This window comes from Tursiops truncatus, chromosome 16, assembly GCF_011762595.2.
Source record: "Tursiops truncatus isolate mTurTru1 chromosome 16, mTurTru1.mat.Y, whole genome shotgun sequence".
Classification (NCBI taxonomy): domain Eukaryota; kingdom Metazoa; phylum Chordata; class Mammalia; order Artiodactyla; family Delphinidae; genus Tursiops; species Tursiops truncatus.
The window spans coordinates 27,510,010-27,534,086 of record NC_047049.1 but is presented as its reverse complement, the minus strand read 5'-3'; the positions used below and the strand labels follow the sequence as shown (position 1 = coordinate 27,534,086).

Genomic DNA, 24,077 nt, shown 5'->3' with positions numbered 1-24,077 from the left:
CACTAGTCTTTACGGATCAGAAATTTATCTCCAAACCCATAATGGCTTTGGCAATTATGAGTTCATTCACATCATTTTGAATTTATTTTTATGCTTTGCTGGTACTACTGTCCCCAAGAGAGTACTGCTTCTTTTTATTTACTGCTTCTTTAATTTTGCTTGCCAAGCATCAAAAAGTAGGCCTTGGTTTTGCTAGACTCTGTAGTCTTTTATGATTTTCTAAAAGTCTGTTACATTTCTTTCTGAACCTTTTCCATCTTCTCTCATATGGCAGCATCTCAGTTTATTGATACTGTTTGTCAAAAACTACCCGTATTTTAGGTGTTGTGTGTGTTCTGTATGATGCCAGTCAAGCTATTTTGGCCTCTGATGAGAAACTGAACTTTCTTAGCCTTTTTCATTTCCAACCCACTTTCTGTGATGGCCAGCATCTTACTGGCCTTTGGAAATGCAGGTTACACCAACTTTCATGGAATAATACATAACGATTCCCATGTTACTTTCTCCCATTATAATGGAAAAAGAAAGATAATAGGTAATATATTTGGATTAATTTTCAAATGCCTATACTGAAGTCCATTTGCCAAATCTCCGGCACTCTAGATTATGTATATATGTATGTGTGTATATATATATATATATATATATATATATATATATATATATTTTTTTTTTTTCGGTACGCGGGCCTCTCACTGTTGTGGCCTCTCCCGTTGCGTAGCACAGACTCCGGACGCACAGGCTCAGCGGCCATGGCTCACGGGCCTAGCCGCTCTGCGGCATGTGGGACCCTCCCAGACCGGGGCACGAACCCATGTCCCCTGCATCGGCAGGCGGACTCCCAACCGCTGCGCCACCAGGGAAGCCCCTGTATGTATATTTTTAATTTTTGTATAATTATAGATTTGCAGAAGGTTGCAAAGAAACACGCAGGGAAGTCCCACACACCCTTTCCCCAGCCTCCCCCAGTTAGCATCTTACAGCTATAGTACAATATCCATGAAGCTTATTCAGACTTCAACCAGTTTCACATACACTTATTTGTGTGTGTGTATGTATATATGTATGTATGTGTATAGCTCGATGCAATTTTGCCACATGTATAGCTTTGCAAAACCATACCACAATCATAACTGCAAGACTGTCTGGTGTTATCACTTTATAGTGGTATCCATCCCCTATCCCTAACCCCTGGTAACCATTAATCTAGTCTTTAGCTCCATAATTACATATTTAACCACTGCTACATAAATGAAATCATGCAGTATGTATCCTTTTGAGATTGGCTTTGATCATTCAGTTTAATTTCCTTGAGGTTCATCCAAGTGTTTGTGTGTATCAACAGTTCATACCTTTTTGTTGCTGAGTAGCACTCCATGGTATGGATGTACCACAGTTTTTTTAACCAGTCACCCTTTGAAGGACATCTGGGTAGTTTCCAATTTTTGGTTATTCTGAATAAAGTTGCTATGAGCATCTGAATACAAGTTCCTGAGTAAAAATAAGTCTTCATTTCTCTGGGATAAATGCCCAACAGTGGAACTGCTAAGTAGTGTGGCAAGTCCCTTTTTAGTTTTCAAAGGAACAGCCAAACTATTTTCCAGAGTCAGATTATTTATTCTTCGAATTTAATTATGACTCAATCCCTAGAAAGTTATTCCACTGTTTACCTCTTTCTGATTAGAGAACTATCCTTCTCAGAGTCCTGTGGAGTCAGATGGACCTGGATTCAGATCTTGCTTCAATCACTAATTAACTGGGTGAGCTTGAACAATATATTTAACTTTTTTCAGTCTCAGATTCCCTATTTGAAAACTAGGGATAACAATGCCCAAGATAGTAAGGATTTAACAACATCAACATGTAAAATACTGAGAGCAGAGTGTCTGGTAGACAGTAGCAAGTTAATGCTAGCTTTCTTCCCACTCTGGCAAAATAACGATCAAACATTACTCCCAACATTTTTGGTATTTGAAATTTTAAAAATCCAAGCAAAGCATAATACTAGCTCCTTTTGTACATGTTCTTTTTTTTTTTTAAAACTAAATTAAGTAGATTCCTCATGCAAAATTTTTCCTTGGAAAAACCATTTTCCCTTTCTTCCTCTCAATTACAGACTTGCTTTATTGTGCTTCACAGATCTTGTATTTTTTACAAATTGAAGGTTTATGACAACCCTGGATTGAGCAAATCTATTGGTGCCGTTTTTCCAACTGCAGTTGCTCACTTAGCGTTTCTGTGTCACATTTTGGTAATTCTTGCAATATTTCAAACTTTTTCATTACTTTTATATTTGTCATGGTGATCTTTGATGTGGGAATTCCCTAGCGGTCCAGTGACTAGGACTCATTGCTTTCAATGCCATGGGCCTGGGTTCAATCCCTGGTCGGGGACCTAAGATCCTGCAAGCTGTGCAGCGTGGCCAAAAAAATAAAAATTGATGTTACTATTGTAATTATTTGGGGGCACCACAAACGATGCCCATATAAGATGGCAAACTTAATAAATGTGTGGGTTCTGACTGCTCCACCCACCAGCCATTCCCATCTCTCTCCCTCTCCTTGGGCCTCCCTATTCTCTGAGACACAACAATATTGGAATTAGGCCAATTAATAACTCCACCATGATCTCTAAGTGTTCAAATGAAAACAAGAGTCACTTACTTTCAATCAAAAGCAAGAAATTATTAAGCTTAGTGAGGAAAGCATGTCAAAAGCCAAGACAGGCCGGAAGCTAGCCCTCTTCCCCAAACAGTTAGCTGCATTGTGAATGCAAAGGAAAAGTTCTTGAAGGAAATTTAAAGTGCTACTCCAGCGAACACAAGAATGATAAGTGAAACAGTCTTATTGCTGATACGGAGAAAGTTTTAGTGGTCTGGATAGAAAATCAAACCAACCACAACGTTCCCTTAAGCCAAAGCCTAACCCAGAGCAAGGCCCTAACTCTCTGTAATTCTATGAAGCCTGAGAGAGGTGAGAAAGCTGCAGAAAAGTTTGAAGCTAGCAGAGGTTGGTTCATGAGGCTTAAGGAAAGAAGCCATCTCCATAACATAAAAATGCAAGGGGAAACAGCAAATGCTGATATAAAAGCTGCAGCAAGTTATCCAGATTCCAGATCTAGCCAAGATAATTAATGAAGGAGGCAAAACTAAACAACAGATTTTCAATGTAGATGAAACAGCCTTCTACTGGAAGAAGATGCCATCTTAGACTTTCATACCTAGAGAGGAGAAGTCAATGCCTGGCTTCAAAGCTTCAAAGGACAGGCTGACTCTCTTTTAGGGACTAAGTCAGCTAGTGACTTTAGATTGGAGCAAATGTTCATTTACCATTTTGAAAATCCTAGGGCCCTTAAGAATTATGCTAAATCTCCTCTGCCTGTGCTCTATAAATGGAATAACAAAGCCCGTATGACAGCACATCTGTTTACAACGTGGTTTACTGAATATTTTAAGCCCACTGTTGAGACCTACTGCTCAGGGAAAAAAAAAGATTCCTTTCAAAATATGACTGCTCATTGACAATGCACCTGGTTACCTGAGAGCTCTGATGGAGATGTTCAGTGAGATTAATGTTGTTTTCATGTCTGCTAACACAACATCCATTCTGCAGCCCATAAATCAAGGAGTAATTTTCACTTTCAAGTCTTATTATTTAAGAAATACATCTTATAAGGCTATAGTTGCCATAGATAGATTCCTCTGATGGATCTGTGCAAAGTTAATTGAGAACCTTCCGAAAAGGACTCACCATTCTAGATTATTAAGAACATTCATGATTCATGGGAAGAGGTCAAAAGATCAACATTAACAGTGGTTTGGAAGAACTTGATTCCAATCTTCATGGCTGACTTTGTAGAGTTCAAGACTTCAGCAGAGGAAGTAACTGCAGATGTGGTGGAAAGAGCAAGAGAACTAGCATTAGAAGTGGAGGCTGAAGATGTGACTGAATTGCTGCAATCTCATGATAAAACTTGAATGGATGAGAAGTTGCTTCTTATGGATGAGCAAAGAAAGTGGTTTCTTGAGATGAAATCTACCCATAGTAAAGAGGCTGTAAGTATTGTTGATATGACAACAAAGGACTTAGACTATTACATAAATTAGTTGATAAAGCAGTGGCACTGTTTGAGAGGATCGGCTCCAGTTTTGAAGGAAGTTCTACTGTGGGCAAAATGCTATCAAACAGCACTGCCTACTACAGAGGAATCATTCATGAAAGGAAGAGCCAATCAATTCAGCAAAATTTACTCTTAGTTTAAGAAATCGCCACAGCCACCCCAACCTTCAGCAACCACCTCCCTGGTCAGTCAGCAGCATAACATCGATGCAAAACCCTCTGTCAGCAAAGAGATTACGACTCGCTGAAGGCTCAGGTGACGATTAACACTTTTAATAATAAAGTATTTTTTAATTAAGGCACTTACATTTTATTTTTTTAGACATGATGCTATTGCATACTTAACAGACTACAGTATAGTGTAAACATAACTTTTATATGCACTGGGAAACCAAAACATTCACGTGACTGGCTTCATTGTGATATTCCCTTTACTGCAGTGGTCTGAAACCAAACCAGTAATATCTCTGAGGTGTGCCTGCATATTTGCTGAAGTAATTCTCACAACTCTTGGCAGCAGCAATGAATTGGTGTATCTCTATTATGTTCTGTGGTTTTTCTCTCTTCCAGGTCAGTGAACAATTTCCTGATGACTGGTCCAAAGGTAAGAAAAAAAATTCCTTCGATTTATTTGGATTTCACTCAGCTTCTTGACTGAAGACTACACATATCAATATCTTTTATTATATCTTTTATTATGCTGTATATATTATAGGCAGAAAAACTGTAGCACAGAAATGGTTACGGACACACCCCAAACCGCACAGCAAACTAGTGTCAGAGCCAGGACAAGAACTCAGGAATACTGACTCTGAATTTATGGCCAGAATTTCCAGAGCCAGAGAAGTTTTCTTTCGCAGTGTCAGGCTACAGTCACCCATCCTCCTCAGCGCAGGGTGGGAGGCTGTCTTCCATCTTTCAAGTGCTGGCATTGTACTACATGATCTCTAAGGACATTTCCAGCTTACAAAATGTTCTCTTCTAAGCTAGTAGTAGCATGAAAATGGCTGAAAATTCATGAATTATGTAATTGAGGCTCATTTTGGAGTGACAGAATAGTATAATGAATAGAGGCAGTGAGGTCTAGAGTCTAATGAAACTGATTTTCATTCCTACTTCAGACATTTGCTAGTGGTGGGACCTTGGGCACACTGTTTTACATCACCTCTCTGAGGCTTAGGTTTCTACCTAAGTTTATTTGTGATGTTATTTGTGATGTTAAAAGCATATTTGAAGTGCTTACTCTGTCATGATTTTGGAGGGATGGGAGTGCACAGGAAAAGAGGTGCTTGGCCACTTTAGGGCAAATGCCTCCCAAGTTCAGTTGCTGTGAGTCTGAAGTTTGACCCCTGTGTCCCTGCAGGCTTACTTGATCTACTCCAGCAGCGTGGCAGCTGGTGCCCAGAGTGGTATTGAAGAATGCAAATACCAGTTTGCCTGGGACCGCTGGAACTGCCCTGAGAGAGCCCTGCAGCTGTCCAGCCATGGCGGCCTTCGCAGTGGTAAGGAAAGCCTCGGCCACAGCTCCCTGGACCCCCTGGCCACAGGTTAGAGCCCCACTCTCCAGGGATGGCCCCCTGCCTCCTCTACACCCTTGTTCCTCAGCTGGTCTCTGCTCTCAGGTCATCTCCCTCTCCAGCATCTTCTCTGTTCCTTCTCCAGCTCCTCTTTCCTACCTATAGAGCTTTTTTCCTTCTTCCCCAATACCCTCACTGCTCAACAAATGGACCTTGCCTCACCCCCAATCCTATACCACCCTCAGTCTCCCGGCTGGCTAAAGGCTTCCTCAAAATATAAATAAGGTAGGTAGGGGTCGTAAATCTTCATGCCTCTTAGCCCCTTCCTTCAGCAGGCTTAGCAGAGAGGTACAGGGCAAGTGGGAACTGACTTGGAGCCCAGATTCCCACGGAGAAGATAAAAAGCGGCCATGCAAGAAAGTGAAAGAGCTGCCAATCAGTGGTTCTTTCCGGGACTAGCACCTGCCTCTCAGACTTCAATGTTCCAGGAGGAAGTGGGGATGAGTTCTTTACAACCTGACATTCAGATTCTCCCCCATTTCTTTCTTGGGCTCTTTCCCACCTAAATCTCACCCATATCAAATAATCTAGCCACTCAGTCATAAAATGTGTGACCTGAAAAGATGGGAAGGAAGAAGAGCAGGGCTGAGACCAGGGCTAGAGCAGACCCTGGAAGAGAGTAAGGTACATTATAAAGGTGGGGAAATAGAACGGAACAGGGAGAGGCGGGTATAACGATGGTATTAAAGGTATGTCTTTGGGCTGTAACTCCTCCCTCTAACTCACTCAATTTTTGGTTCCTGTCAGCTAATCGGGAGACAGCATTTGTACATGCTATCAGTTCTGCCGGGGTTATGTACACTCTGACTAGAAACTGCAGCCTTGGGGATTTTGACAACTGTGGCTGTGATGACTCCCGCAATGGGCAACTGGGTGAGTAGTGATCTTGAGGGTGGGTAGGGCAGCCCAATGAAGTTCACTTAAGTAGTGAAAAGCTTGGTGGGTACTTGGTGGGGTGAACAAGAGTTGTATTCTTCTAAATCTGAGGAAAATCAGGGCGAACCAGTTTGAGCCCAAACCCTACAGTGACAAACCAGGCTAAACGTAGCTAGGGACCCTTCTCTGACTGGGTGGTTTCCTTAATTTAAACACAATAATGATAAAGGAAGAACCCTGCCTTCAGAATCATTCCTATTACTGTCTCAAACATAGGGGGAATGCCCTTCCATGCTGCTTATCCCTGTCTCCTTTCCACTGTTTACCTCCACTATCCTTTCCAACCCTCTGCCCTGCAGCTCAACTGCCAACTGCTGTTCCGTATTATCTCAATTGCCCTTCTCTCTCCCCCTCGATGCTGTGCTTTCCTCACCTTTTTTGCACCATCATGTCCCTTCCAGACGTCAGTTGCTGGCGGAGGTCTGCATACTCTGCCCAAAGGCCAGAAGCATAGTAACGGGGTGAGCAGGCACCTGCCTCACTTGGCAGCTACTTACGTCCTGGGACATGGGATTGGCTGAAGCTGGAAGTAGGAGCACAAAGGTGGCAAAAACAAATCTAGGGTGAAACTAATTTGGAGACAGGGCACTCGCCCCACCTGAACCCTTCCCCACCTCAGATCCCCCAAACCCACTTAGAACCAGCAGCCCAGGAGGCTCCAGGCCGTCCTTTCTTCCCACTGCCTTTTTTCCAGGGGGCCAAGGCTGGCTGTGGGGAGGCTGCAGCGACAACGTGGGCTTCGGAGAGGCAATATCCAAGCAGTTCGTCGATGCCCTGGAGACAGGACAGGATGCTCGGGCAGCCATGAACCTGCACAACAACGAGGCTGGCCGCAAGGTGAGTCCTGCAGCTCCGGGGGTCAGGCAGCTGGCTCCATCCACTACCAGCCCTAGGTGCGGACGGCTCTTCAATTCATCCATCAGATTGGGAAAACGCGGCATCGAGGCGGCTGGCACGTAGACTAGCTAGAATCCTCGCAATCCGCCAGAGGGTGACACTCCCCAGGCGCTTAATCCCTGGCCCGCTCACTCCTAGCTCTCTTCCCAGGCGGTGAAGGGCACCATGAAACGCACGTGTAAGTGCCACGGCGTGTCTGGCAGCTGCACCACGCAGACCTGCTGGCTGCAGCTGCCTGAGTTCCGAGAGGTGGGCGCGCACCTGAAAGAGAAGTACCACGCAGCTCTCAAGGTGGACCTGCTGCAGGGTGCTGGCAACAGCGCGGCGGGCCGCGGCGCCATCGCAGACACCTTTCGCTCCATCTCCACGAGGGAGCTGGTGCACCTGGAGGACTCCCCAGACTACTGCCTGGAGAACAAAACGCTAGGACTGCTGGGCACCGAAGGCAGAGAGTGCCTGCGGCGCGGCCGGGCCCTGGGCCGCTGGGAGCGCCGAAGCTGCCGTCGGCTCTGCGGGGACTGTGGGCTAGCGGTGGAGGAGCGCCGCGCCGAGACCGTGTCCAGCTGCAACTGCAAGTTCCACTGGTGCTGCGCGGTCCGCTGCGAGCAGTGCCGCCGCCGGGTCACCAAGTACTTCTGCAGTCGCGCGGACCGGCCGCGGGGGGGCGCGGCGCACAAACCCGGGAGAAAACCCTAAGGGTCCCCTTCCCCACTCTCCTTTCCCAATTTGTCCTTGGCTTCTTTTAGAGACCCCAGCAGTAGAGGAATCTAGGGAATAGGGACCCCACACTACCAAGGCCAGGGATCCCGAGAGGGAGAGAGACGCTGCAATCTCTCCTGTGCTTGCCACTTCCCAACCTGTTTCCACAATTCCTCTGCTCTCTCCTCGCGCTGTCTGCATCGTCTGCTCACCACTTAGGTCTGAGAAACCTCTGTTCTGAGATTCTGAGCTATTGATCTTCCTTGGAAGAGAATAGGCGTTCCTCCTCCCGGTCCCAGCTGCCCTAATGCCTGGCCTAGCCTGTGGAGAGCTTAGGAACTGGAAGAGCCCTTCCGAGATAGGCAGGGCCCAGGGAAAACACGGCTTTTTTCTTTCACCCGTCTTCCCCCCTCCCCCTATCCCCACCCCCTCCCCCTCAATTTTCTGCTGCCAGCTCTCTGCCATAGCCACATCTTCCTTCTGCAGAGGCCCTCCTGTGCTTCTGATTCCCTAACTGCTGGCATAGACTCCCCAGGAATCTCTGCTTTCTCTCCCCCTTTTCCTTCCTTCCTTCCCTGAAGGGATACTGAGGAAACTGACCCAGGAAAAAGCATGTCTTTGGAGGTTGGTTCCTAGAGGCAGGGGTTGAAGATGGAGGAAATGGGAACCCTAGAATGTTGACTTGCTGAAAACCAAGGGTGCCACTCATCCTTGTGATACCATGTCTCTAATGGACTTTGCCAGTGGGGCAATGACCTTCCTAGACAATCACCCAAGGTGCTCCAGACACATACCCACGACATCTAGGAATGATGTAAGGGCAGACTGCCAGTCATTTCCTACCCTTTAAAGTAACCTCCTCCCTGCTCCTAACCTATAGCCTTCTAGCAACCAACTTTACCTCTTCTCTTTCCCCAAAGGATCTTATTCCCCTGAGCCAAGACTGAGATAAATAAAGCTAATTTCCCATTCAGACCCTGGTTTGCACCTCTGAAGACAGGTCATGAGGAAGGAGAAGCTGGGACCCTTCCTTTTCACTAACCTGGTTCTCAAACAGGCAGGATTCAGGCATTGGATACTTTCCTTCAATACATAAACTTCCTGTAATGAAACTGTTAATAGGAAGTTCAGCACCTTGAACCTTAATTTATTGCAGTCACTGTGACATGTGCCTTTTTTTCAGGTATTGAACTTATTCTTGGGGATATGGGGAAGAGCGTGTATAAGATATAACCTCTAGGTCCTCTCCTCCCTCCCACCTTGCCAGGATACTATCCTCCTGTGAGCCTCACTTCCCTGATGGCCTAAGTAGTTATCCTGACCTGACAGAGGTTAATCTGCCAAGGATTAGTAAATCAGCCCCATAAATCTTCCACTAATACATTCCCTCAGTAGCTAAGACCTTGCTGCTGGTTGTGCTTGAGTCTTCTGGTTCTCTTCTCAGAAAGCAGTAGTATAAGAGGGACTTGGTGAAACAGGGCTCTGGGAAGGGAAGAACTAATCCCTGACAGACCCTCTGCAGCCCAAGGAGCTTGCCAGTCATCCCCCTTCCCCTAGGCTGGTCCTGGGTCATAGGCACCAGGTAGCCCTGCAGCCCTTCCGGAGCAGAACTGGTCAAATGCTAGACAACTTCATCTCACCTCTTGTAGAGCAGGAGAAAGCACAGAGGAGGCGTGGCTCCAAGTGGGTAAAATGGGTGGAGGCTCTAAAGGCTGACCAGTGACAGTGGAAAGGCTCCCATATTCCAAATTGACACAATGGCCAGGTCAGACCTCAAATCCCTGGCCTCATCCCTACACATCTTCTGGTCCCACTAACACTTACTGAGGAGAGAGGTTCCCCTTCCCTCCTTACAGGGGACATGCTTCCCTTCAGGGTCTCCTAGTGCTTCATTTCCAGTGCCATCAGCAAAAGGCCTTTTGCTCCTTCCCTCAGCTTTGATCTGGGCCTCTTGAATCTCCCAACTCACCCTTCGTCCCTAATGAAGCAGCAGCATGTACTAACTTGGCTGTCTCACTTGGCAGAATTACTTGATAGTGTACAGTAAGAAAATCTGGCAAGGCAGCTAGAAAATATAAAAGTACAATGTTGTAAAGGAAAGCGACATTCTCCAGGAGGTCTCTCAGCATACAAGTAGGACTATTGTGCTCCACATTTGATAACTCCAGGTCAGTACTTGAAACATGTCATGCTGCCAGAAAGTTCCTTCATACGTTGTTTTGTATTCCCAAATGGATATGATTGATACCACATTCATTTGCATCTATAAAGAAAACAATACTGAGCTACCTTAGATCTGGATTGCTTTTTTCCCCCCTCTTGCGTTATCTATTCATTCATTTATTCATTCAATGAACACCAGAGTGGAAATACAGTGGTGAACAACACACTGACCTTCTGCATTCATGGAGTGTAGGTTCTCTCTTACAACCAATCACCAGTGCTGTGTTCCCCTTTATAAATGTGGACAACCAGACCGGTTGCTTGGGAAGACGCCTTCGAGGTCAGCTAGTGAAACCTTCTGTTCTACAGATTTAAACTGATGCTGAGAAAGACGTGTGGCTTGTTCCACCAACTAGTAAGGTACCGTGGGGTGAGTCCTGGAACCCAGGCCCCTTCCCTCCTCTTGTGTGCTCTTTAGGAGTCCATCTGTCTCAGCCAGGGGACAGAAGCAGAGGGAGGTCCTGAGAAGTGACAAGGACGCTGGGTGGAGGGGACAAAACACTGTCTCCTTCCTGTCCCTAGCCTGTGAGCCTACACACAGGCAGGGCTTTCTTTTCTTGAAAAGAATCGCAGCCTCAACTGGCCTTAGCAGCAGGTTAGGGCAAAGACAGAGACAGGGTCGTGCTCAGCGCTGGCGTTGCTGGTGGTGGTGGGAGGGAAGGGCAGGCCAGGGCACTCGCCTATTGTGGGTCTGGATTGGATGCTTCCACTCATTCATTTCCTTTTAATTAACCCGCATTCCTGGAGGAGAAATATTTATGTTGGCTCCCATAGAGGCAATCCGCAGACTGGAAAGAAGGGGGAAGAAAGCCTGCCTTAGCAAAACAATATCTCTAAAGAGCTCAAGAAGAGAAAATAAGAGAACAAAATGCCATTAAAATAGCCTTCTACCCCCACGGAGTCAATGAAAACTTCATTTCACATGCTAATCCCCCACTCCGCCCCCTTCTCTTCTCATAACACCTTTCCCGAAAAGTGTTTGGGAAAAGTCTTCGCAGTCAGTACACAGCTCCCCGCAGCTCAGACTTCTCCTTGTGTTAGTTCAGGGCCCCAAGTGAGGCTCTCGCTCCAGCAGCGGCTTTTTTCTCCCCACCTTTAATTTAAACAAAGACTTCAGAGTTCATCAACCTCCCACTGAAATTCACAGCTGCTGAACAAACTAATCCCCTCTCCCGGCCTTTCTTCCCTTCAATGGGCTCTTGGCTTCAAAGACACTTTGGGAAAGGACTTTGCTGGGGCTCACACTGCTTCATCAATAGAAGTTAGTGCAAGTATTATCTGAAGAGCAAGTGGCTTTACAAACAAATACTGCCTAACAATCCTTTCCTCCCAAACACACACATCTAGCCCGCAGACATGATGCGATCTACAACAGGATTAGAGATCGTACCCCTGGCTTCACACCCAGCCCCTTTTGTGTAGCTGAGCTCAGTCCTGAAGTGGTGTGGGGAAAACCCTGGAGCTGAATGTCAGGCACGGATGGAGACACGGAGACACACACACACACACACACACACACACACACACACACACAGCAGAGTGACCATAAATGCTGCAAGGAGAGCCTAATTCAGTGCCACCTCCTTTCTTCAACTCTCCTGACTTCCTATCTGTCCCCAAGCCTCTCCCCTGCCTTATTACGGTATAGGGAACAAGAACAAAAAGGACTGGGAAGACAGATAAGAGCAAAATAGGACCTAGAGGAGATAATAATTGGGAGATGACAGAGGAAACCAAACTAAAGCAGCTTTATTGCACATAAAGTACATCAGTGCTTCAAATGCAGAGTCCAACAATGAAAGCGCAGCCAGAGAAGGCAGCCCTGAGAAGTGTGGGGCTGGGGGAAGAGGGCCTCCAAGCCTTGAAGAAGAGTGCTAGAAGACTCTTTCATTAATATGGCTTCTAATCACAGAATGAGTGGTCTAGGCCTTGGGCCAGGGATCAGGCAGGCTGAGTCAGGGGCCACTCCACACAGGTAGTGGTCCCTCTGCTCCTATCCCATAGCCTAAGACAGCTCTCAGCAAAAGGTATCCCATCCACCCTCCACCTCACCTAGCCCACCCTTAACAATGCTGGCAGTTGAGAGGTCCCTTCTTAAAAGGGTCTGAGTTCCTTCTCTTCGTTGTGCTCAGCACCCATCCCTCATGTGTATGACTTGTTCAAAGGGTGAACGGCAGTCAACTCTACCCCAGCCTCTGTGGCTCAGAGAAGTATGAACCTGGAAATATGAAGTCAGAGGCAAGGAAAAGGTAAAGTCAGGCTCATAACCCACAGAAGGGGAAAGACAAAAGACCCACAAGATGGGTACAGTCGAGGTAGACTTGGAAGTAACGATCCTGCTCACCCTCTCAGAAGCCACTTAGAATATCCCTGGGGGAGAAGACACACTGCACCAGGCCCTGTTGGAGTACAGTTTTAGGGAAAGTGAAGAAGAACAGGCTGAGAGAGCCCTGAGCAGATCCCAGAGGGCCACGCATAAAGGGGTGGAGAGCAGGCACTCTGCCTGTTTGGAGCCAAGCCTACAGCATCATATACCTGGCAGCAAGGGAAGAGGGCTAGGAAAAACAAACGGAATCTGTTCCGAAATTCCCCTTTCCCGCAGGAAGGAGTTAAGTAAAGTAGAAGTGGCCTCCTGGCAAGAGGAGCTGCCTGGTCTAGATGTGTAGCTTATAAGCGATGGTGAGGACGGACTTCAGGACAGGCATGAAGCTGGAGACCTCGCTGAAGCTGCTGCAGCTCACCACCTGAGCATGCACAGCGAGGCCCCGCTCAAAGCGTCCTGCGTCCACACATTGGGCAACCTCGTGGAGCCCAGCCAGGACAGGAGGCGAGAGCTGTGGAAGGATTAGCGTGCAGTCAGTAAGCCCAACCCCGCCCCTACCCTGGAAGCATGGAAGGGAGAAGAGAGGACTTAAGTTCTAGAGCCCAGTCCAGGCAAGATGTCTATACTCTGTAAGGAACCCAGGGTCGGTGAGGCCCATAGGAAGGGACACTGGGCACCCTTTGGCCATGGGTGAAGGTGGAAGAGTGGGAGGCAGAGGAGCACCACTGCCTGTACTTACTGTCTCTTCACAGAGCTTCTCATATAGACATTCTAGACGTTGGGCTGCTTCATCCAGCTTCCGTTTTGTCTTCTGCAGGGAGGGAAATGGATTCTGATTCCAGCTACTATGCCTAACACTACACAGAACCATAAAGAATCACGGTACCTTAGAGCTAGAATGGCTTAATGATCTTTCATTTCACGGAGGACAAAAAGGAGACCTGAAGAGGCCAAGTGACTTGCTCAAGCTGACGCAGCCAGGAATGAATGGCAGGTCTCCTCACTCCTGGTCTCACCCTCCTTGCAGTACTCCCTGCGGCCTTTCCAAGCGCTAAGTCTCAGTGCTGTTTGGTCTTGCTGCCAAGGAGGTAACCTCCAGACCAGACAAGTCCTCCCCAACTCCACATGGACATCAAACAAGTATAAGATACAGGCAGCATGTCCAGGGACAGTAAGAAGAGTCACACAAGGAACTGGTCTACAGCTAAGGGGTCCTGGGACCAGCTAGGGTAGAAGGGGAGCATCATGGGGAAGGTTCAGACTCACTATGTCAGTGGCAGACAGGGAGCAGCGCTGCAGAAGCGCCTCAAAGCTGATATTCAAGGACTGATGTTCAGGAGGCAGCTCTTTCCTGTCCATCTTCGCAGGTGGCCGCTGAAGTTGCTGAGGAGGAAGCAGGGACACAGGAGAGAGAGGCAAGCTGTCCTGCTCATGGCTCCCCTCAGGACTAGTCCTCAGTGACTTGGGGGTCACACTGCTCCCACTAGAGCAGAGCAGAGATGAGGAGGGGCATCCTCCCTTGTCTGCAGTAGAGACACTTGGTATCTGCCCCCCACCCCATCTCCTTCAGCCCAGAGTCTGCCTCCAACTTGAGGAATGAAGCCATCTACCGTGCTCCTTGCTTTTCTATACCCAAGAAAAGAAGGTTTCCAAGAGGAGGGAAACACATCATTCCTGTCACCTACAGGCTAAGTTCTCCTGGGGCTCCAGGGGGAGCATGACTCACACTGGGGACAGCAGGCTGTGAGGAAAGGACCCCTCGTGGCTTAGGGGTGAGGCACATAACTGGAGCAGTAATTGGTGCTGGGGGCATGAATGTCTCTGGCAACTAAAGAGAGAGAAAAGAAAGGCACGTGAGTCTAAGCTGAAAGACTCCTTCGGCCCTACTTTGAGGGAGTGGCAGAAATTATGAATGAACGAGGGCACAGAATAGTGCGTGGGGAACCTGGACGTGAGAAGATGGTGAATGTGTATAAGAAGAAAAGAGGAGGGAGCTGAGGGGAGAAGAGTGAGTGGGGAAAGCAGAACGGGAAGGACCAGGCTGCTTTCTGTACGGAACTAGAGTGTGGGTCGTCGGTGAATGTATAAGGGGTTGAGTAGAGGGGAGATGTGTTGACCTCTTTCCTCTGGAGGTTTCCCCTGGGCACTGGAGCATTTTCCAAGGAATCTTGAGGTCCTGAATAGTATAAATATAGAGGTATTTTAGGGGCATGATCAAAAACACTGTAATTTTTGATCTGAAGACCAGGAAAATTATTTTAGTTGGAGTCTGCCACACCTCCCTCCACAGACCAGCCACACTCTGAGTTGACATTCCCCAACCCCAGTTCATTGGCTTGAGGAAAGAGACTCCCAAGGTGGTAGTGGGGAGGGGAGGAGAGGGAGGCCATGGGAGAAGACTGACCTGGCTGAGGAGTCAAGATGCCAGTGGTTGGGAAGGTATTGGCGCATGGAGCACCTGGCCCTCCTGGAGGGTGTGCTGCAGAGAAGGTGACAGGAGGGGCTGGCGGCTGGGAGCTCATAGGGTTGAAGCCTGGTGCTCTCACAGGAAGCAGAGGGAGCCGTCGAGGAGTCTCAGGCAGGGAGGCAGAACCAGCCTGCATAATGTCTGGGGGTGCCGTGGGTGGACCAGGAAGAGGCCATGTTCCAGGGAATCCCACGGGGTTAGGAGCTTGCACCCTTTGCCCTCCTGACAGCCGCGGCTGACATAAAGCTGAAATGGGATAGAAACAGGTCATTTGCCACCAAATTTCAATTTGGGAGAGACTCAGAGCACATCAGAGAGGAATAAAGCAGCAATTAAAAAAACTATAATAATAATAAATAACTAATACATGTGTGTGGAGATCTACCATTTACAAAATACTTTTAACTATATTCCTTATTTGACCCTCAGAACAATCCTGTGGGGTTGAAATGACCAACATAACAACCACTCTCAATTTTCAAAAGAAACAAAGTGGCTAGGTATATTGCCCACAGGTACAAAGCCAGTAACTGACAGTACTGAGAATTCAGACTTCAAACTCTAAGCTCCTCTCACTAGATAGACATACTGCCTCCCAAATCCATTCTGGCCATGCCAGATGTTTTCCTCTGTGCTCTGCCTAGACAGGTCTCCACTCAGTCACTCACCAGGCCTTACCCCAGGGACCACAGGCAAAGACTGGGCTTCCTGGAACCCAGATGGCCTGTAGTCACTTGTATTCTGCATTCTGGAGCCCTGATAAGGGCTAGGACGGGAAGGTGTCAAGGGCATCACAAGTGATGACAGAGGTGTAAAAATCCTCGGCCTTGGAGATGGAGATGGAACCTGATGGAAGAGAAAAAAGGGTCAGCACTTGGAAAGGAAAAGAAAGGTAAGTAACTGAAAACAGAAAAACAACAAAGAAAATGAAACAAAATACTAATTCTTAAAAAACACCAACAAGGGCTTCCCTGGTGGCGCAGTGGTTGAGAGTCCACCTGCCGATGCAGGGGACACGGGTTCGTGCCCCAGTCTGGGAAGATCCCACATGCCGCGGAGCGGCTAGGCCTGTGAGCCATGGCCGCTGAGCCTGTGCATCCGGAGCCTGTGCTCCGCAACGGGAGAGGCCACAACAGTGGGAGGCCGGCGTACCACCAAAAAAAAAAAAAAATCAACAAAACTGATAAACCTTTATAAAGACTGACAAAGATAAAGAGAGAAGACACAATTCATCAAGATCAAGGATGAAGCAGGGAACATTACAACAGACCCTGCAGCCATTAAAGAGATAATAAGGAATACTACAAATAACTTTACATTCATAAACTTGACAACTTAGAAAAAATGGACCAATTCCTCAAGAACCACAAACTACCAAAACTCAGCCAAAATTAAATAGAAAACCTGAATATTTCTATAACTAATAAAGGAATTAAATTTGTAATTAAAAAGCTCCCCCCCCACCAAAAAAAGTCTCGAGGCCTAGATAGCTTCACTGGAGAATTTTACCAAACATTCAGAGAATTAACACAAAGTTTACATAATCTCTTCCAGAATATAGAAGAAGGAACATTTCCTAACTCACTTTATGAGGTCAGTACTACCCTGATACCAACAGTACAAAATAAAACTACAGACCAATATTTCTCATAAACTTAGACACAAAAATCCTCAGCAAAATTTTAGCAAATCAAATCCAACAATGTATATAAAAATAATATACCACAACCAAATGAGATTTACCCCAGGTCATGCAATGTATATCATGATATACTTAAAAATCAATCAACGTAATCCACCATATCAACAGGTTAAAGAAGGAAAATCATTTGATCATATAAAATGATGCAGAAAAAACATCTGACAAAGTTCAACACTGATTCATGATTCAGTACCCCAGGAATAGATGGAAAAACTTCCTTAGCCTCATAAAGAGCATCTACAAAAAACCTAGAGCTACCATCATATTTAGTGGTGAAAGACTGAATGTTTTCCCTCTAAGACTGGAAACAAGGTTAGGGTGTTCACGCTCACCATTCTTATTTTAGTACTACAATAACGCAAGAGAAATTAAAGGCATACAATTTGGAAAAAAAGAAATAAAACTGTCTCTATTCACAGATGACATAACTACATAGAAATTCCCAAGGAATCCACAACACACTCCTAAAGCAAATAAATGAGTTCAGGAATCTCATTTATGAGCATTGAAAAGTCACATGATACAAGATTAACACATAAAAACCAATTACATTTCTATACACTGACAATAAACAAGTGGAAACCAAAATTAAAAATGCAATACCATTTGATTTCAAATTGCTCAAGAGAAAATTAAATACTTATGTTTGAAATGAACAAAACATGTCAGGAGCTGTATGATGAAAATTATAAAGTGCTGATGGAGACAGTATTGGAGAGACATACCATGTTCATGTACAGGAAGACTCAATATAGTAAAGATGTCAACTATCCCTACATTAATCTATAGTTTTAATGCAATTCCTGTCCATTTCTGCAAGTTTCTTTTTAGATATAGGCAAACTTACTCTAAAATTTATTTGAAAAGAACACGGTCCTAGAATATCCAAAGCAATTTTGAAACAGAAAAATAAAGTAGGAGGAATTACTATTCCCCATGTCAAGACTTACTGATATAGAGGTAGTAATCAAGACAGAGTGGTACTGGCAGAAGGACAGACACACAGATCAGTGGAACAGAACACGGAACTGAGAAATAAGTCCATACGAATATGTCTGACTAATTTTTGACAAAGGAGCAAAATCAATTCAATGGAAGAGGAACAGCCTTTTCAATAAATGATTCTGGACATCCATTGGCAAAAAAAAAAAAGAAACCTGACCCAAACTTCACACTTGCACAAAAATTAACTCAAAGTGGAACATGGACTTAAATGTAAAACATAAAACTATGGAACTTCTAGAAAAAACACAGTAGTAAATTTGGGGGACCTTGGACTAAGCTAAGAGCTCTTAGACTTGACATGAAAAGCATGATCCAAAGAAGGAAAACTTCAAAAACTGGCCCTTATAAAATTATTTTGCTCTGTGAAGGACTCTGTTAAAAAGATGAAAAGTAAAATTCTTACATGGTTACCCACACCACACACACAAATGAATACATGTAAAACCAGTGAAATCTGAATCTGTGAATTATACTAATGTCAATATCTCAGCCTTGATATTGTATTGTGGTTGTGTGGGACACTGGCATGGGATGTGGTGGGCTTGGGATGTATGAGACTTCCCAATACATTTCATTGTATCTTCCTGTGAATCTGTAATTATAGAAAAGAGAGAGTGAGAGGAAAGGGAGAGGGGAGGGAGGGAGAGAGAGCCAGCAAGTAGGGAAGGAGGAGGAGGAGGAGGGAGGGGGAAGGTGAGGGAGGAAAGAAAATTAGGGTGGGAATTAAAGGTGGGACAGGATGAATCATCAGAACTTTTCTACCTGATACCTTTATCTACAATCTCCCTGGATTTTATTCCCCTCTAGTAGGCTCCTGGTCTCATAAATTAACAGCATCCTATCCATCTGGGCACTGTGGTCAGTCCCCCCATTTAGCACACTCCTCTTAACCATCACCAGTTTCTGTCAATTCTACCTACTAAATATCTCAAATCCAACCTCACTCTCTAGTTTCAGGTCTTTCATTCCCTCACTATCTCTTGCTATAGCTTCCTAACCACCTCTAGCCTTGCCCTTCCTAGACACATAGCTAGTCCTTCCCCTGCATAAGACCATTCAATAGCTCCTGCCTGCCTTCAGGGTCAAGTCTAAACTCTTTCTTTAATTAATTAATTAATGGCTGTGTCAGGTCTTCGTTGCTGCGCTGCCGGCTTTCTCTAGTTGCGGAGAGCCTGGGGGCTACTCTTCATTGCAGTGCATGGGCTTCTCACTGCAGTGGCTTCTCTTGTTGCGGAGCACGCGCTCTAGGTGCATGGGCTTCAGCAGTTGTGTCACGTGGGCTCAGTAGTTGTGGCGCACGGGCTTAGTTGCTCTGTGGCATGTAGAATCTTCCCGGACCAGGGCTTGAACCCGTGTCACCTGCATTGGCAGGAGGATTCTTAACCACTGCGCCACCAGGGAAGTCCCTCAAGTCTAAACTCTTGAACACAGAATGCCAGATCTCTCCTGATCTAACTACCACTTGTTACCCCAGCTTCATCTAACTCAGTCCACTGCCACAAACACCTGTTTTGTAGCCCCATTAAAATGTTAGTCATTCCTCAAATGGGCTCTGCTTACTTTCCCTTCACTGCCTTTGTAGATGCCATTCCCTCTGCCTGAAATAGCCTTCCTTACCTCTTTCTTTGCCTAAATAACTTTTAACCTTCAAGACTCAGATCAAACATCATACTCGTTTTGAAACATTCCCTGAACTTCCCCCATCCCCCAGTAAATTGCTTTCTTCTGTGTGATCTCATGGCTCTTTAATCTTTAATCATATCCCAATCATGGTATTTATGAATTTTACTGTAGTTAATTTTTACCTATCTTTCCTAGACTAGACTATGAGCTAATTAAGGGCAAGGATCATGGTTTGTGTACCTTTCTGTTCTAAGTGCCTAGTAGTTGTTCAATAAATAGTTGTTAGAAAAATAACTGAATCTACACTTTATGAAGACAGGAATTTTCATCATTTTTTTCACTAATATATTATAAATATATTATATTATATTATAAATATGTTATAAAATCATGCCTGGCACTTGGTAGACACTTAACAGGTATTTTTGAATGAATGAACAAGCAAGATCTTACCTGGTGAGAAGACTGGAATCCCAGTCTGGGAGATGATGTCTCTTGAGAGTGGGGAGCAGCTCCCACAATAACCCGGGGAAAGGGGAAAGGGGGAGACTGCTGGCCCAAGACACCAGAACCCTGGGCATGAAAAAGCCAATCTCTCAGCTGCTGAATTGGTGGCTATAAAAGTTATAATCATGAAGAACTGTGTTAAGTAAAGTTAAAACAAGCAAACAACCCCTCTTACAAGCCTGGCCCCACATAGCATTCAAACTTCAGCCGACCCTCTACATTTCAGCCACCTTAGAGGACTCAAAAGGTCTCTAATTCCTGCCAAGCCTTCCTTCTCGCTGTTCTTTCTGCCTAGAATGCCTGACATCTTCTGGTAAGCTATTTCTCTTTGAAGGTCCAGCTCAAATGTTTTAACCACTGGGAAGCCTTCTTTGACTTCTCCAGACAAAGCCAGCCCCTTGCCTGTGAAGTCCCACAGTGCTTAGTATAAGCTTCTGTTATAGCAGGATAAATTATTGACATCTGACTTTCCCCCAAGAGACTGTGAACCTCCTGAGGGACTAGATCTTATTTATCCTGGGAGCCTCAGCATTTAGCATAGTGCCTGGAACATCGAAGTGCTCAGCCAGTGTTAGATGACTGAATGAAATGGTATGCTCTCTCCACATGCCCCCACTCACCTGAGCACTGTCACTGGGTAGGTAGCTCATGGCAGCGACCAGGCTGCCCTGGGCTGCCAGGAGGTTGGCATACTGAGCGATTCTGTAGGTTGTGGCAGGGCCTGGGCTCACCCCATCAGCACCCCGCAGTAGCTTCAAGCTCCTGTTAGGGACCATCACCTTCTCCATCAGGTCCTATAGGGACAAGGATAAGGGCAGTCAGCCCTCTTCAAAGCACATCCTGCTCTCCAAGCCCAGGCAGCTCAACCAAGGACTTCCCTGCTATGGGTATGAGGGCACCTGGCCATAGCCAGGTGCAGGTAGCAGGTGATGATATATGATATATAAGAGATATGACAGTCAGAGAAGGGCCACTTGGCTTCACTTCCCAAGCCGTTTAAGTCTTACACTCTTATACATTTCTGCCTCTTCTTTTTGGATTTTTTATCTTTTATGCTAATACATCATCAACTTCAGATTCTGTTATACTCTTATTTCATGTGTGACTTTGTCTCCGCATGAGTCTGCGACCCCCACCTTCTCGGGGTACCCACAGAGTATCTGGTACAATTTAGATACAGGACTTTTCACAGAAGCTAATAGAAGGCCCAAGCTCACAATTACTCAAATATCATGTAAACTTATACACCCAAACCTGAAGTGGGAAAAAATTACGACGGTTAATATCTAAGCAGCTGCTGCTCAGTCTCCCTTGACTGAGAAAGAAGGAAGATGATAGCTTACCCATGGAAAAGGTCCCAGACTTTAGGGGCCCTAATCTCTTCCCTAATACCCTGATTCCAGCCTGGTTACTCAAAAGACTCACCTCTGATGTCCCTGCAATCTCCACTGCTAGCCTCTCCTAAAGGCCTGATGTGGGGGACCAGGGCCCTGCAGAGAAGGGGTACCTGTAGAGCCATGGGGGATGAAGCCCAGGGGCATTTTGCCCAGCACTCCACCAGCCGCTCCACACTTCCTGAGCACACGTAACAGAGTCTGGCTTCAGAAGTTAGTGCCCTGCCACCCTCCTGCTCCATGTGAGTTCCCAGCATGTCTGTAGAGAGACAGAAACTTCTTAAATGGCATAGATTCCCTGTGCTCCTCCTCCTCCTGTTTGAAAACAGGTGGGGGACCATGAGCTATGGAACAAGTAGCCTCAGTGGCTTTAAGACAACAGTGAGGTTAATCCTGCTCTGCAGTGAAGGGCAAAACTCTTGCACTGAGATGTGACAAGAAAAAGTAAAAGAGGACCATAAATGCCCTCTACTAAACGTAGAGGGATGCACTCTAGTCCCTGACAACATGGCTTGACCTCCCAGAGTTCAGGCCGCTCCTCTGTCTCCTCCCTCAGTGTGGGAGTAGTCCCTGCTCGCTGCAACTAGAGAAAGCCCGTGCGCCGCAACAAAGACCCAACACAGCCACAAATAAATAAATAAAATAAATAAATTTATTTTAAGAAAAAGTCTACAAATAACAAATGCTGGAGAGGGTGTGGAGAAAAGGGAACCCTCCTACACTGTTGGTGGGAATGTAAGCTGGTGCAGCCACTGTGGAAAACAGTATGGAGGTTCCTCAAAAAACTAAAAATAGAGTTGCCATATGATCCAGCAATTCCACTCCTGGGCATATACCCAGACAAAACTATAATTCAAAAAGATGCATGCACCCCTACGTTCCCAGCAGCACTACTCACAATAGCCAAGACGTGGAAACAACGTAAATGTCCACCCACAGATGAATGGATAAAGAAGATGTGGTACAGATATACAGTGGAATACTACTCAGCCATAAAAAATGAAATAATGCCATTTGCAGTAACATGGATGGACCTAGAAATGATCATACTAAGTGAAGTCAGAAAGAGAAAGACAAATACCATATGATATCACTTATATGTGGAATCTAAAATATGACACAAATGAACTTATCTATCAATACAAAATAGAAACAGACTCACAGACATAGAGAACAGACTTGTGGTTGCCAAGGAGGAGGGGGTGGGGGAGGGATGGAGTGGGAGTTTGGGATTAGTTGATGCAAACTAGTACATATAGGATGGATAAACAACAAGGTCCTACTGTATAGCACGGGGAACTATATTCAGTATCCTGTAATAAACCATACTGGGGAAGAATATAAAAAAGAATGTATGTATATATGAATCACTTTGCTCTACAGCAGCAATTAACACAACATTGTAAATCAACTATATTTCAATTAAAAAAAAAAGAGTTGGCCCTTAATGGGTAAAGCTAAAAGAATAACCAGGTATGGTTTGGGAAGTGCTCTACTTCATGGTTAAAACACAACTCTACCCCTAGCCTAAAAGCTTAGGTCTCTGTGTCTCACTCTGGTTTTAAATGAATGAGGAGTTTGAAGACTTCCACAGAAGCTGAGCACTTACTGAGAGAAAAGCTTAGGGCTAGGAAGGGGAAGATACCCTAAAGGCAGATCTTCTATGCTACCCAAGGTTAGGCTGGCTGTGCTCCTACCGCACCTGGATGCAAAAGGCCTGTTGTCTGTTACTGTTGAGGTCAACTCCCTTGGGCTGAGGGCTCTCACCCAGCCCCAAATCACTCTTCAACTATGTGGCCACCTGGAGGGAGAGACATGAGTACCACTCTTCCCAGCATGAGGTCAAATAAGCATTATGCTTTCTTCCCACCTCCCTACCCCACCAACTGGACTCGCTAAGATCCTTGAGGTATTTTCCTGGGAAAGAGACTACCTTCAGAAGGTAAAATGCTCATATATGTATTAATGGAAGAGGTATTCTGAGACGGTTTCCACTGGCAGGATTCTCTTTTCTGCATCAAGCACGTTTCTGATGTGAAAGCAGCTTACCTTCTTCTGAAGTTCATCTTTATTGTATCCTAATAGTCTTAGGAATTTCATTCTGGAGTCCTTCTCTAAGGTCACCTAAGGAGCCACAGAACATAGAAGTCTCCATTAAATGAATGTGAAAGACGCTCTCCTGCACCAGCTGGACATCTGTGCCAGTGTACCCTCAAATGTAGTTCTTTGTACTACCACAAGTGCTCACTGAGGCCAACACCATCTCTCCCTATTTCTCCCCAGACTTGATTCCTGTTGGGGTGTGGGCAGATGTGTTAACAAACCCTTTCCCCCTTCTGCAATGAGAACTGGACCTTCAGTTGACTTCCTAGATCTATTGCCCTGGTAACCTGATAAGAGTAAAATGTCAGCTATGTTTCTAGGCAACACAGCTTGTGACTGGTAAATTGCATCTGGACCAGAACTATGTAAACTATAAATAATTGATGTGGACACCATGCTATGGGCTTCCCTGATAGCAAGGACTCTTGTACTAAACAGATCCCTTGCAGGGACCCTAGAAGCTATGCTTTTGGAGTTTGTACAAGAGATATTAGTTCTTGTGG

The 24,077-nt window shown here is 45.7% G+C and overlaps 2 protein-coding genes across 2 annotated transcripts in view; one reads left to right on the top strand and one right to left on the bottom strand.

Annotated features, from left to right (window-relative positions):
- Window positions 1-3,841: 3,841 nt before the first annotated feature.
- WNT8B (Wnt family member 8B) lies at window positions 3,842-10,842 on the top strand. Its single transcript, XM_073793743.1, has 5 exons — window positions 3,842-3,954; window positions 5,460-5,620; window positions 6,443-6,568; window positions 7,326-7,468; window positions 7,679-10,842. The coding sequence occupies exons 1-5, from the start codon at window positions 3,842-3,844 to the stop codon at window positions 8,222-8,224; spliced, it is 1,089 nt and encodes a 362-aa protein (XP_073649844.1). The 3' UTR covers window positions 8,225-10,842.
- A 318-nt stretch (window positions 10,843-11,160) lies between these two features.
- SEC31B (SEC31 homolog B, COPII coat complex component) overlaps window positions 11,161-24,077 on the bottom strand; it is a 30,252-nt gene continuing 17,335 nt past the window's right edge. Inside the window, 13 exon segments of the mRNA XM_033842391.2 lie at window positions 11,161-13,284; window positions 13,513-13,584; window positions 14,040-14,156; window positions 14,455-14,601; window positions 14,891-14,949; window positions 15,178-15,486; window positions 15,909-16,086; window positions 20,024-20,185; window positions 20,698-20,871; window positions 21,585-21,730; window positions 21,889-21,895; window positions 23,174-23,272; window positions 23,521-23,595. Coding sequence (XP_033698282.1) covers window positions 13,105-13,284; window positions 13,513-13,584; window positions 14,040-14,156; window positions 14,455-14,601; window positions 14,891-14,949; window positions 15,178-15,486; window positions 15,909-16,086; window positions 20,024-20,185; window positions 20,698-20,871; window positions 21,585-21,730; window positions 21,889-21,895; window positions 23,174-23,272; window positions 23,521-23,595 — 1,725 coding nt within the window. The 3' untranslated portion in view covers window positions 11,161-13,104.